We start from the raw sequence: 12,759 nt of genomic DNA, 5'->3' as shown, positions 1-12,759 counted from the left end.
CAAACTACACAATGATCACATAAGAAAAAGTGCTGATGTTACAACAGTGATCAGAATGATAAATGAAGGCAAACGTGATGCATCTATGGTGTCAAGATAACAATCTGCATTTGAATGCAAACAAAACAAAGGTCATTGTTGATTTTAAGAACCCAAACCTGCCCACAAACCTTTTTTTTTAAAAATCAGTGTTACACATGTTGTAACTGTGCAAACGTTTTGTGGCATTAATATTACAGACTTTCTTTCCTGGACTCTAAATACCTCTGGCATAGTGAACAGAGGTTTTGCTTCTTCAGTGGCATAACGCAATTGACACAGTATGGTTTGGCAACATAATAGAGCAGGACAAGAGCAAACTCAAAAGGATTTGGAAAACTTCATCCAGTATCATAGACAGTGCAGTGCCACAACTAGAATTTATACTGATCAGTGTAAAAAGACAGCCCTACTATGTCTTCACTTTTGCCATTAGGGAAAACATTTTTGTATAAATTTTTTATATTGAATTGTATTGTATTTTTTATTTAAAACAATAATGAAGTGTATTTGAGGTAATTGCACATTCTGACAGCAAATGTTTTTATGTCTTGAGTCCACTCCTGTTTGTCTGCTTTTACTGTTGCAGTAACAATTTATCTCATTTGTTGTGCTTTTTTTTTTATCTAGCTTTATTTTATTTAGATTGTATTGTGGAGTATTTTACACCAATAAACAGGCAATATCAATACAACCAAATAACCACATAAACAAACACATAAACAAGCATGAAAAGATAAACAGGAGGGAATTCGTCGCCATGATAAATATTTATCTGCCCCAAATCTGCTTTGTTTATGTTTGTGTTTATTTTGAAGAGACACAGCTATGCACTTTGACCAGCGTGGCAACATGCGCATTACCATGGCAACTGACGCTGCAACTGGTGCCGTGGTGGGAGAAACCAAATAAAAAGGGGTCAGAGTCCTGAATTAGTGACCGTAACGTGTAGTTTACACGGTCTGTACTCGGGGTTACTAACTAAAATACGGTCAATATGTGTGGTTTATTACGTGTTTGCTATTTGCACTACATTGTATGTTTCAATAATCCTGATGGAATACGTGATCCTTTGTGTAAAACCCCAGGCACTAAATAGTAGGAGCTAATCTCAATATGGCGGCCACGGGTTTGAAAATCTGAACGATAAGATTCATTTCACTGTAATGTCTCTGTTTTGCGCTATATGTGGGGACCTTTCTTCTAAAATTTTCCGCTTATTTCTTTAATAAGTTATTAATATGGTGAAAACAGAAGACATTTCATCCTCTGTGGGCGGCTGGAGAGAACTGTTTGAGAGAAGCCGGTTTGTTCCCCCGCACAACCAGACAGTCCGCCGCGCTGTGGAGAAGCACTTCAACCAGTCTCACGGCTTTCAGCTGAGCCTCAGCCGGCTCACCGCAGCTCACCTACCGCAGGTCAAAGTCTGTCCACGGCCTCTGTTTGATAAGCTAGAGCCGCAGTCGGCGTAGATAGCATTAGCAGGGTTGTGGTTTCATGCACGTACACTCACAGTGCCCACCTACGTGCAGTGAAGACAGGAGAGTTTAAACGCAATATGATAGAACACATACACGTTAGCTAGCCTGTCAGTTAGCGTACTGCTAAATATATTTAAGAACATTAACGTGTATCTTTTCCCCACGTAGAACACGACTCATCACAACACGCCCCGCGGAGAGAAATTCGAATTCGAACTCATACAAACAATCTTAATAATTGAACTTAGAGTTGCTCTTTACCAAATATACAATCACTATGACGTATTGATTATAGTTTTATAAGAATGACGTGCGTGCTCTGGTCAAAGACAACCCAACAACACCTAATAACATTGGTCACATCCATATTTTCACATTGGCAATATGCAAACACTGTATTCTAGCTGTAAATGAGGATTTGATTTAGTATATTAACTTTAGTGTTGCAGGTGTTTGTTGGGTTGTGCTGCACATTTTTTTTCAGATTTATTTTACATATTTGTCACGTGATTGTAAATATTTAAGGGCTGGCTGTATCGTGACTTTTGTAATCTACCTTTTGCCTGCAGGAGGTTTCAGAGGGTGAACAAGCTGTGACCTACCAGCTACGTGTGACTCTGTTTGATACCAGTCACCAACACTTCTTTGGAAAAACATGGAAGAGTTCAACCCAGAGGATGAAAAACAACAAGATATCATTCAATGAGGTAAGAGGAATGTCTGATTGGTGTTTGATATATAATAATCAGTATCCAGTCAAGTATAAGTTAAACCAATTGAACCGTTGCATTCATTTGAATGACAAACCCCAAATTAACAACAAATCATAAGTGACTGTGTTGTGTTATGCTGTTTAAGGTGATTACAGCCTCAACACAGGACATTAGGCACAGGTCTAGGTTGCCAAAACTGATGCTGTATGGATCCCTATTTTTTGGGGTGTTGATACAGAACGAGTCTACAGATGTTTAATCTTTAGCAGAGGAAAAAAATTGGAACAATGCAAATATGTGTCTTATGCGCTTGATGTCAAATACTACAGCCAAGGTAAACAGTTGATCAATTTTTCATAGAGCATTTGTCGCAATGCTTGTTCATTTAGACAATTTAACACTGCACAATATTTAATATCCTCACAATATACACAGTGACCATGACAAAGAAATTGTAAATTGCTTTTTCAGGGTGGTACTGAAAACTCCAATCTACTTAGGGTTGTGTTTATGAGTTTAACTGTTCATAGTCCTTCACTTTCGGTGTACTCACTAATGCTGTCATTGAAATTCTGGTGGTTTTGTAATGTCTGTGCTTTGGTCTGTCCGTGATTCAATCAACTTGGTCTGCTCAGACATCACACTCACTTTCATTCAGTATGCTTTGGGCACACAGACGTACCATCTAATGGTTTTCTCAGCAGTATTTGAGCCCCTATAATGTGTACACAGTTGCAACTCACATCGCTCTTCGCCTACAGAACTAAGTGATAATGAACACCTCTGCTGAATTTCTGTGGCTGTCATTAAAGGGTTAAGTTCTCCATGCAACAGGTTCAGCAGCTCTGCTAACAATCGTTATCAGGTTGTTAGCAGTAGATGCGCAACCCCTCTGAGAAACCCACTGAATCCAAAATGGATTGTTTGGCTTAACTGCACCCATTACATCACAGCTATGTGTGGCTGAGCCTTTGGCCCCAGCCGCTTTCTACTTTAGACTAAATTACTCAGTACAACATTCAGGCAGGCTCTCCAGTTAAGTGGTGCCATTTGTTAGCTTTTATGAGATACAAAAAAGCAACCTTTATAGCAAATCATATGGAAAAAATGTTAACTTATAGTCGTTATAGTATACTGTGTATAATTACTTAGCAATGCGTTCCGTTGTATTTGAACATTTGTCTTTGTTAAACAGAGAACATGAATCCTTTTTAAAGCTTGTTCCCTTTTTTAGCATGAATGCTCACTTAGTCTCTACCTCTTTCTGCCTTTGTACAACATTTAGGGCAAAATATGCTGAGAAGAACTGAGAAGTTATACTCTCTGATGAGTTCACTGTTGCAGAATAAACTGCTCGGTTTTTGCCAGAAGCAGAGTTTCTCCACTGAAGTGGTGGTAAATTTAGTTTTGTGTCCTCATCTGCTCACTTTTACTTCCGATTAGATTTTATGCGCAGACTGTAGTGCCGAAAGCAGTGTTCTTTTATGATAAGACAGGGTTGTACCAACCATTAGTTTTACAACTGATTATGATTTAGAGGTTAATATGGCATAATTATATATTTACTGACTGTAATATATTATAGTTTGAGGGGATGGTTGTACTAAATTGTGGTGGACCTTTCCATTCCACTTTTCCTCTTTTTATTTTACATTCATTTTTTCTATGTAATAATAAGACAGAGGAAACATCAAAACAACATTTGATGTCTAACTATGTGATGCTGTGTGTGCTTTTACGATTACCTATTGACACTGAAATAGCATGTCGTACATATACAGGACTTAATATACAATTAAACAACAATTCAGATTGTCTTAATGGTGTCTATGAACACTAACATATTTCATCAACTCAGAAAGGAGCTTTATGCTTTGGTATGTCTATGTTGGGTTTGAGGCCAAATAAGAATTCACTTCCTAGTACAGTTTATTGTCTGTTCAGCCCAAAAAGGCCCGGTTCATGATTATCCTTTGGTGGAATGAGTTGTGCATCATCACATTAGGACTTTACAGTAAGTCATCCCTGGTGGTCCCAAAACATCATGAAAGTTGCTCAATTCAAACACTGTAGTTGTGATCATGTTGAACTACAGTAGAAATAAGATCAATGTCAATGTCTTCTTATATACATATAAGGCATTCTATCTTTCATTCTTAATTTCATTCATATCTTTAATCTATTTGCCATTCAGTGTGTCTTAAAGTATAAATTACAAATTCCTTAAAATTGTGCCAAAGATATTGCTTGCTGTAGGGTAAGCAATTACAGTACAGCACCCCTATTGAGGGATTGTTGCTCTAGACCAGGCGTCTCCAACCTTTTTTCCTCTGAGAGCTAATTTGACAAAATAAAAGTGTCTGAGAGCTACTCATGTTTGACATTATTAATAACATTTATACACATGGCTGATTCTCCACCCAAAGCAGCTGAATAAGCGTCTTTTGTGTGAACATTTACAAAATATTGATATGTAATATGACTATTCATCCAGTGTAATAGTCATAGCTTCTATAAGAAACTGTTGGTATCCCAATAAGCATCCAAATCCTATTATCCAACCCTCACAATTTGTATCAATAAGCACTTACACTCAGCAACATGAATTTTTCTCTGTATACATTGTCAGTGTCAAGCTCACACTAATGAATTTACGTCATATTAATCTCATAGAAAACAAAACAATGTGATTACTGATTTCACTATTTTACTAATACTATACCTTTCATATTGCACATACATATTTTCACATTCCCTGTAACTCTGGGAATTCCCTGTAGTTCCCATGTCATCTGTAATTCACATGCATTCAGTCTTTCCTGATGTTAGTGAGATGAGAGTGTCTGGTGTCTGCTGGAGTGTATCCACGAAACATGTACTCTTAACTCTCACACCCCCTAAACACAGTTTGTGACCCAGCCTCATTTTTAGAACTTTTCCAATTCCATTTAATAGTTATTTCTGAGCATATCTGTGGAGCAGCTGGATGTCTGTTGTCTCCTTCTATGAAATGTATGAGGGCCTCTGTACCTCCTGGTTGGAGGCCAGTCACCCACTGTTTTATTATTGTGTGAGAGCACTGCTGCGCTTCCAGTGTCAATGCTGCCTGCAGATGCCTTACGGTGTGAGATGTTGGAGAAGATGAGAAATGGAAGCATACACTAAGCACAGGCTGGTTATTAAATGCAGGGGGGGGGGGGCATTACAACTCCTCTTTTTGCAGAGACACCAAATGAGTCACAGCTATGGCACATTCTTCCAGTTTCATTGCCATCTGTTGTCACCCCTCTCCTCTGTTTGATGTTCTTTTGATCGAGAATCTCTCACATTGTATGGTGTTACTTTGATCCAGTGTAATAGTCATAGCTTCTATAAAAAACTGTTGGTATCCCAATAAGCATCCAAATCCTATTATCCTTCCAGGGTAATAATATAAACCACATCATATCCTATCAGGATGATAAAGTGGGCCTGGCCCTCTCTGTGTTGTGCCACAAGAGCTGCACTAGCTTTTTTATTGGATTTGGTCCAATGCACTTGCACTCATGCTGTTGTTTATGAGTGGCAAATTGCTGTTTGATATCCAAATAATGTCAGAGGGGGGATTCTCTCCTGCGTTACAGAAGAGCAGGAGATCATAGTGAAAATTGCAAGCACCCCCAACAGCCATGATGGATTGGTTTTAATATCGTGTGAAAATCAATGATGTGCAGTGATTAAAAAGAGATAGAGCTCTCACTAAACCAATTTCCTTGCTATGTCTGTGCATTTCTGTTTTCCCTGGCACAGGCAAAGATGGCGTCTTGACAATGAGGCCGTCTGCTGCCTTTTGTGTTGGCTGCTTTGGGAGTTGTTCTCGAGTTGTCAAGTGGAACTCATGAAGCGCAAAGCTGTTTTTTAAAAGAATGTTTCAGTGGAGTTATAGAGGACATTTTGATGGTTTTGTCAATGGTTTATTGTTTGCCATTGCAATGTTTTTAGTTACGACATGTACCAATCCCAGTAATGTCAAACATACTTAAAGCCGTAATTGACTTTTTGGGATGATGATGTTTTAGTATGCATTTTTTATTAATTTAGTTTTATTAGTGTATTTTTGGGTTTCTAATACTGTGCTAAGGTATTCGTAGCATCTGTCTCAGCCCTTTAGTCCTCCACAAGTCAAGTAAAACTCTCGAGAAGCAGCTCGGGACTCTCACGTTTCCAATTATTGCTTTTGATATCCTATTTCATGCAGGTGCCAAGTATGTCCTAAATCACTACACTCTCCTTTTCTTACTGGCTTCTTGGTGTGTCTGTTATTGTTCACTGGATAGATCTTGTTTAGCCGGAAAGCTCCCTTTCCAAATTCATTTGAATACAGTTCAGGCGGGAGCCAGCAGATGGCAATGTTGTGCTATGGGCAGCACAGATGGCTGGGGAGACTGGAGGAAGAAGGGAGAAATGTGCATTTTCTACATTGTCTCTCACTGTGATCACTCCATTTGAACTCCCTGCCTGCTCAGGGAGCCAGCGGTGTCCTCTCATATGTGCAATGTTATCAGACTGACAGCTGGGCTTTGGAGAAAAGGCCAAGTTTTGTTTGTGTTGGTGCATCCTCGGTTGTTTCAGCTGTCCGACCACTGTTTGGTGTGATGTAGGTAGCATTTCTCAGAATAAACTGGTCTGGGGTAATACACACCGGTCCATCTAATCTGCTTCTATCTCACCCTTAACTCTTGTGTTCAAGCTCTGTGCCAACTCCTGCCTTAACCATATCCCATTTCCATCTTTATCTCTGAATGTGATTTGAAAAAAGCCCCCCCCCCAATACCCACACAACCTTATTACATTACTTCAAAGCATAGAAAATCAGGAGGCTACTGTAGTTTGCCGACGGGAAAACAACTGAACATCAGTCATGTAATTCCTCTTTGTTTTTGTCTGTGGAATTGTTGCTCTCTGAAGAGGAAACTAATTTGAAAATAAAGAATCCCATATGGTTTTAAACTCATGCAGAGAGAAGAGAATATGTGCACACGTTGAATTCATCCCTTAAAGCAGAGGTTTCTTGTTGATGAGTACAGCAGGTTGCAAAATCTGACAGTGACATTACAAAACTAAACTCAAGCCTTGTACTAGGATAGCATACTCTACAAGGAGGGAGGGACGATTTTATTGAAGGACCGTTATTTGGGTGACGTGGCCCATGAGGCTTTCTAATGCTAGACACTTACGTTGGTTTCTGTTCTGTTTTCCATTGTTGGCTTCTAAGATATTTCTTATTGTGTGTTGTGCAGTGTTCTGCGTCTTGCCATGTACGATTGCACAAATTGTTTACTTCTTTTCAGGCATATCCATGCGGCTGTCATATAGAAAGAACTCTAACTGTAATTTCCACTGATCCGAACAAAAGGCGAGATTTTCTGACTCCCAAATGATATAAACAAACTAGATAAATCTACATTAATCATCCTTTTTCATTCACTGTGCTTCAGTCTCATCCACCCTCAGATAAAATAGTATGCAGTTGTCTCCAGAAAACAAACTTAGATAGACTGTATGTCACCTTTGCTGGATCAGCTGAGCCGATATGAAACATTTTCACCATGAATCCAAGGTTCGGTGGTCGGCCACACAGAGCTAAATGAAGAAGCACTTTCTTACATTCAACAAGCAGGCATAACTATGACAACTATGCTCATCTTTCTCTGTGTCTGCTTGGTATGCAGTGTTATATTTAGTATTGTCACCACACTGGCGAGTATGTAGCTGCGACGGTCTGTAAAGCGTAACACTATTCACCATTAAATGTAATTATTATCTCTGTGATGAAGTCAAAATGCATGGTTGTTGACCATTTGGTTGAAGCTGTAGCATGCCTGAACCGTCTTATGGGTTTTTGTGTTCTAGGAGAGCAGACAAACCTCCAATAGAAGAGACAGCCAAGTCTCTACATAGGAATGAGACTGTATTACATGACATGTTTTATCTGTGTGGGTGGTGTTTGCTCTAATGATTTGACAAAGGCGCAATTATCCCCTGATATTCTGTGTGTGTGTGTGTGACATGCACTTTATATAGCCTCTTGGCTCTTCAGACTGTTGCTGTTAATGTTAACAGCCTTACGTGTGCATTTTATAACTGCACCGAAGAGACATGTCCTTTGGTTTAAGCATGTGTTGGGTTTTTCAAAAAGTCTTGCAGCAGTCAGTAATGTGATTGCACTGCAATTTTTGAACACACCTGTTTTTCATTGCCTTTAGGATAGTTGTGTATTTCTTGAAGAACACTAACACTGCTTCAGCGCCATGGAGCACTGATTATGGCTCATAGAATATAGTACTCATGTGATGCGGTCTGAAAATGTGCTTTTCTCTACAAAGAGAAATAATTGGAGGTACTGACTATGTTCCCTGGAAAACAAGAGGTGCTCATGTCCTCGAAATCTGCTCTCATATTCTCTCATATTCTCTGCTCTCATATTTTTGCTATGAGACGTTGTTATTGAATTTTTTTTCCAAAATAAAATAGATAAAATAATAAATAATATAAAAAAAAAACTAAAAAAAAAAGATATTCTTTAACTGAAAAAAAGGTGTAGGTTGAAGCCTAACCCTAATGTGCCTACCCTGGTTACATACTTATTTTAGCTTACCCAACCTGCTCTAGAGCAGCAGTGAAACAAAACAAACCAAAATAAATACAATATAAACAAGAAACCCAGCAACAGATCTGTGACCTCATTCTCCTCAGTATTTGTCACATCCCCTGTATCCCCTCAGCTGCAATATTCCTAAACATTTTCCTCAATTTACACACATTCCTACACTCATTGAGTTCCTTATTACCATTCCATAATTTGACCCCTTTGATCGTCACACATTTTCAAACATATCATTTCCCCTCACTGAATACTTTTTGTATTCAGTGAGGGGAAATTCTATTTTTTAATTTTGTTCTCTGAACATTATTTGTTGAGTTTTAATCCTAACAAGGTCCATCAATTTTAGGCAATGATTTGATAAATAATGAGTTGGTTGGAGCGTAATAATCAGCCTTATTGGCAATTGTGGTTTGTTTTGCAGTACGAAGATTGATGTTTTGTAAGTGTTTCCCTATTTCCACACAGTATGTAATGTATGGAACTACGAGTTAGCAGTAAAGAATAAATAGTGAGCTGGGATACAAGATATTCTCTGTTTTGTGCAGTATTGCAATGGATTTGGACAGTTCTGATTTGATATGATTTATGTAAGGTTTCCAGCAGGGTTTATACACCCGATAATTTGTTTTCATTCACTTTTTCAATTTCTATGTCATTTATCTTGAGAGTTACTTTCAGAATTGCAACACCAACGCCATGAATTTCCCTTCGTTTACATTATATTTCTATGTATTTATTCACATTGAACCACTTCTTTAGAGTTTCCAATTCCCCTTCCGCTGTTTCCAAAAGCTGCTCTACATTTTTTTGACTCACACATGACAACAAAGTCAAGTAAATTGTTCTAGGGGTGGCTCCTACTGTACTAGAGTAGTATTTAAATACTTGTCTGTTAATTTGGTACCTGAGGTGCAAGTTACACTTTCAAGTAATCAATATGTATTGTGTCATTTAGCAGCAGTGTTTACATCACTGATACCCATTTTGAAACCAGTGACCAGTCAAGCACTGAAGTGGAAATAATATATAGCTTGTATTTTTGAGACGGTCGTTATTCCAAGGTGTACCAGTTGAAATAACTGCCGCACTCCAATCCACTCCAATCTCCATATTCTTTTTACAATGCATCTACTGTAAATAATGTTTGCCTGCAAAACCTCTCTGAGTGAAAAATTGTATGATTGATGGACAATGGAGCGGCCATGGCAGCTCCTCAGCTTATCTCAGTTCTTAATTCCTTCTCCCAACTGGCATGCCACTCCCAGAGATATACACTTTAATTATACATGGGGACTGTGGGGGTGTAGATCGCACCGCTTTCCTTTGGAACTGATCAATATTTCAGCTCCAAAGGGACCAAATATCAGCTTTGGATAGTGTGTAATGCCTTACAGCTCACACTGAAGTGCCACCCCTATAATACTCAGCCACAGCTACAGCCAAACTAGTCAGAATTGTTTTGAAAATCTAAAGATGTCTTGACGATGTTAATTAGAGAAGCCGGACATCACACGACAACGCTTGAAAACACAAAATGTATGTACTGTGTGGTTTGATAGGCTTCTGACAGGTCTTAGCTGTGTTTCGTAAAATCCTGTGACCCTTATCTGTATTTCCCCAGCCAGTTTGGAGCCATTATGGGTATTTGTAAATGCCTATGTTCTTTGCAGTTTATGTACATTTATAGGTAACTTGCTCCTTACTGGAAATAGTCTTTAAAATGTACATTGGAAGTTTAGCCTTGCTTCAGTAGTGGTAGGGCCTTATAATAGTGAGCTTGTCAGAGGGGTCACTTTCTGTATGTAAATCAGTTAAGTTCTTTATACGTTGATTACATTTTTAATAACTGCTTAAGGACTCCAGTTTTTAATTCCATTTTTTTAACGAGAGGAGAAAAACCTGCTCTTACAATTTCTACTCGCTAGTAAATTACTACAGTCAAGCCACAGGGGTGCACACGCAGGGCATGTAGGCACTTTTATTGATACCCATACTTTGCCTACAGCTTGATGGTGCTTAATATGTGAAGACAAAATTTCTAACCTTGCACCGAGGTTATTTAGGAACATTTTTTGCATGTGACCATCAGTTTGCCACATTGTGCAAATGTTTTGAATTAGTTACCTAAACACTTGCAGGTATCTGATGGCTTATTAATCTACAGTACAATGAAAATAAAAGGGTCATCAATTTGGGATGGCCACTCAAGAATAACAAATTTATCTGATGGGGCACAAAAAAGATTTTAGCGAAATGTGATCACTGATGCGTGGAAGGTTTGGCTGGGTGGAAAGCACATCATTGTCACCTCCATCCCTTGAAGGGATTCTAGTTAATTGAGCTGCTTCTCTAATAACTGCTGCAATGCTGTCATCCGTGGCTGATAGATCAGCTGCTCCCTGTCTACCGTTTTTTCTTATCAGATAAATATTTATATTCAGTTACATTTTTTTTAAACTGCAGCTGCGTGGAAACCTCAGGGGACACAACAATCACACTCTCACTTAATCCAGTGCTTGCTTTTCTTTTTCCTTTTGCACCAGAGGCCATAGAAAAACTTTTCTGTCTCACCCTCTAAAACAACCGCTTCCTTTTAATTGCCTATTTGTCATATACTGTATATTGTGGTTCCATTTTTCATTTATCCCCCTCTGTTTGTATATCTCTGACCATGCATAGATGTTAACTTAGAATATAGAGTTTAGGAGGTTTATTCTGCAAATGGTAAGTTAAATGTGTGTGTGCCAGTTATTTTAAGAAGGCTATTTTTATTTGAATTTGTCAACTTTCGGCAAGAAGAACAAATTTCACATTTCAGAGTCTGGTAGGTTTCACAAAGTAAGAGGAAACGGTTGAGCTTTATGTAGAGTCAAACAGTTAGAAATAGCCAAATGGGGCGGTGTTGATGGTGAGTGGTTTTCCAGGGATCAGAAGGTTCCTGGATTGATTGCGGGCTCCTGAGAGCCTGTCGAAGTGTTATTGAGCAGGACACTGAAACCCAAACTGCGCCTGTGTGTGATGGTATGCTCCTTCCATCAATGTACAAATGGGTCAATGTGAGTTCATTGTAAAGCGCTTTGAATAAAAGCATTATATAAGTACGGCCCATTTACCAAATGTGCAGATAGAGGAGGCTGATTCAAGATGACAAGTATAACTTAACAAGGCGTCCACGGACACGAAGGCAAGTTATGGCAGTTGATTCTCAGTTGTAATGTTATATTCTAAAGACGCTAATATTAGATTGGAAGAGATAAACTCAGCTAACTCACTTATATTTACGTTTTCAAAACACCACAACCATACTAATGTCACTGGCAGACCGTAAAAGGACACCTTCCACCTTACTTGACTAGGATAGGGCAACTTGGCTAGATTACACTACTGCAATCCAGTAAAGATTGTATAGATATATCCTGGCCTTATAAGCATTCAGGAAGGCTTTGATAGACACATAGTGCATTACCTTGGAATGAATGACCAGATGTTGAATTGCACTATATTGTAACTGTTGTGGATATGCTGTCATGGAGTGAATCATTTAAATGCCACCACTGTACTGTATTCATAGCTTGTGATGCAGAAATCATAGCTCTGACATTAAGTTGCCAGTATTCACACATAATATATTGATCCCCTGTGCAGAATTGGCTTGTCTGTACGTCTAGCTGAAAGTCTGTTCGAATGAGCTGAAATGTACCTACTGTACATTGATACACAGGCATGTCTATCCCTGTTTCAGTGCAGTGGCATTATTGGCCATAGGGTTGACTGAAACCACTGCAACCTCCATCACTCCATGTAATTTTCTCTCCCTCTGTCCACACTGCCACATCTCCTACAATAGTGACAGTTGTACTCCAAGACCTTTTTTTGATGC

The 12,759-nt window shown here is 38.8% G+C and overlaps 1 protein-coding gene across 1 annotated transcript in view; it reads left to right on the top strand.

The window, feature by feature from the left end:
• The first annotated feature begins 1,171 nt into the window (after positions 1 to 1,171).
• nphp4 (nephronophthisis 4) overlaps positions 1,172 to 12,759 on the top strand; it is a 141,988-nt gene continuing 130,400 nt past the window's right edge. Inside the window, exons 1-2 of the mRNA XM_076166125.1 lie at positions 1,172 to 1,457; positions 2,090 to 2,227. Of these exons, the coding sequence (XP_076022240.1) occupies positions 1,281 to 1,457; positions 2,090 to 2,227 (315 nt within the window). The 5' untranslated portion in view covers positions 1,172 to 1,280. The remainder of the gene's footprint in view (positions 1,458 to 2,089; positions 2,228 to 12,759) is intronic.

This window comes from Genypterus blacodes, unplaced genomic scaffold, assembly GCF_046128005.1.
Source record: "Genypterus blacodes isolate CSIRO-AG114 ecotype Tasmania unplaced genomic scaffold, CSIRO-AGI_Gbla_v1 ptg000156l_1, whole genome shotgun sequence".
Lineage (NCBI taxonomy): Eukaryota > Metazoa > Chordata > Actinopteri > Ophidiiformes > Ophidiidae > Genypterus > Genypterus blacodes.
Note: the sequence above shows the minus strand (reverse complement) of the source record. Positions and strands in the feature narration are given on the sequence as shown.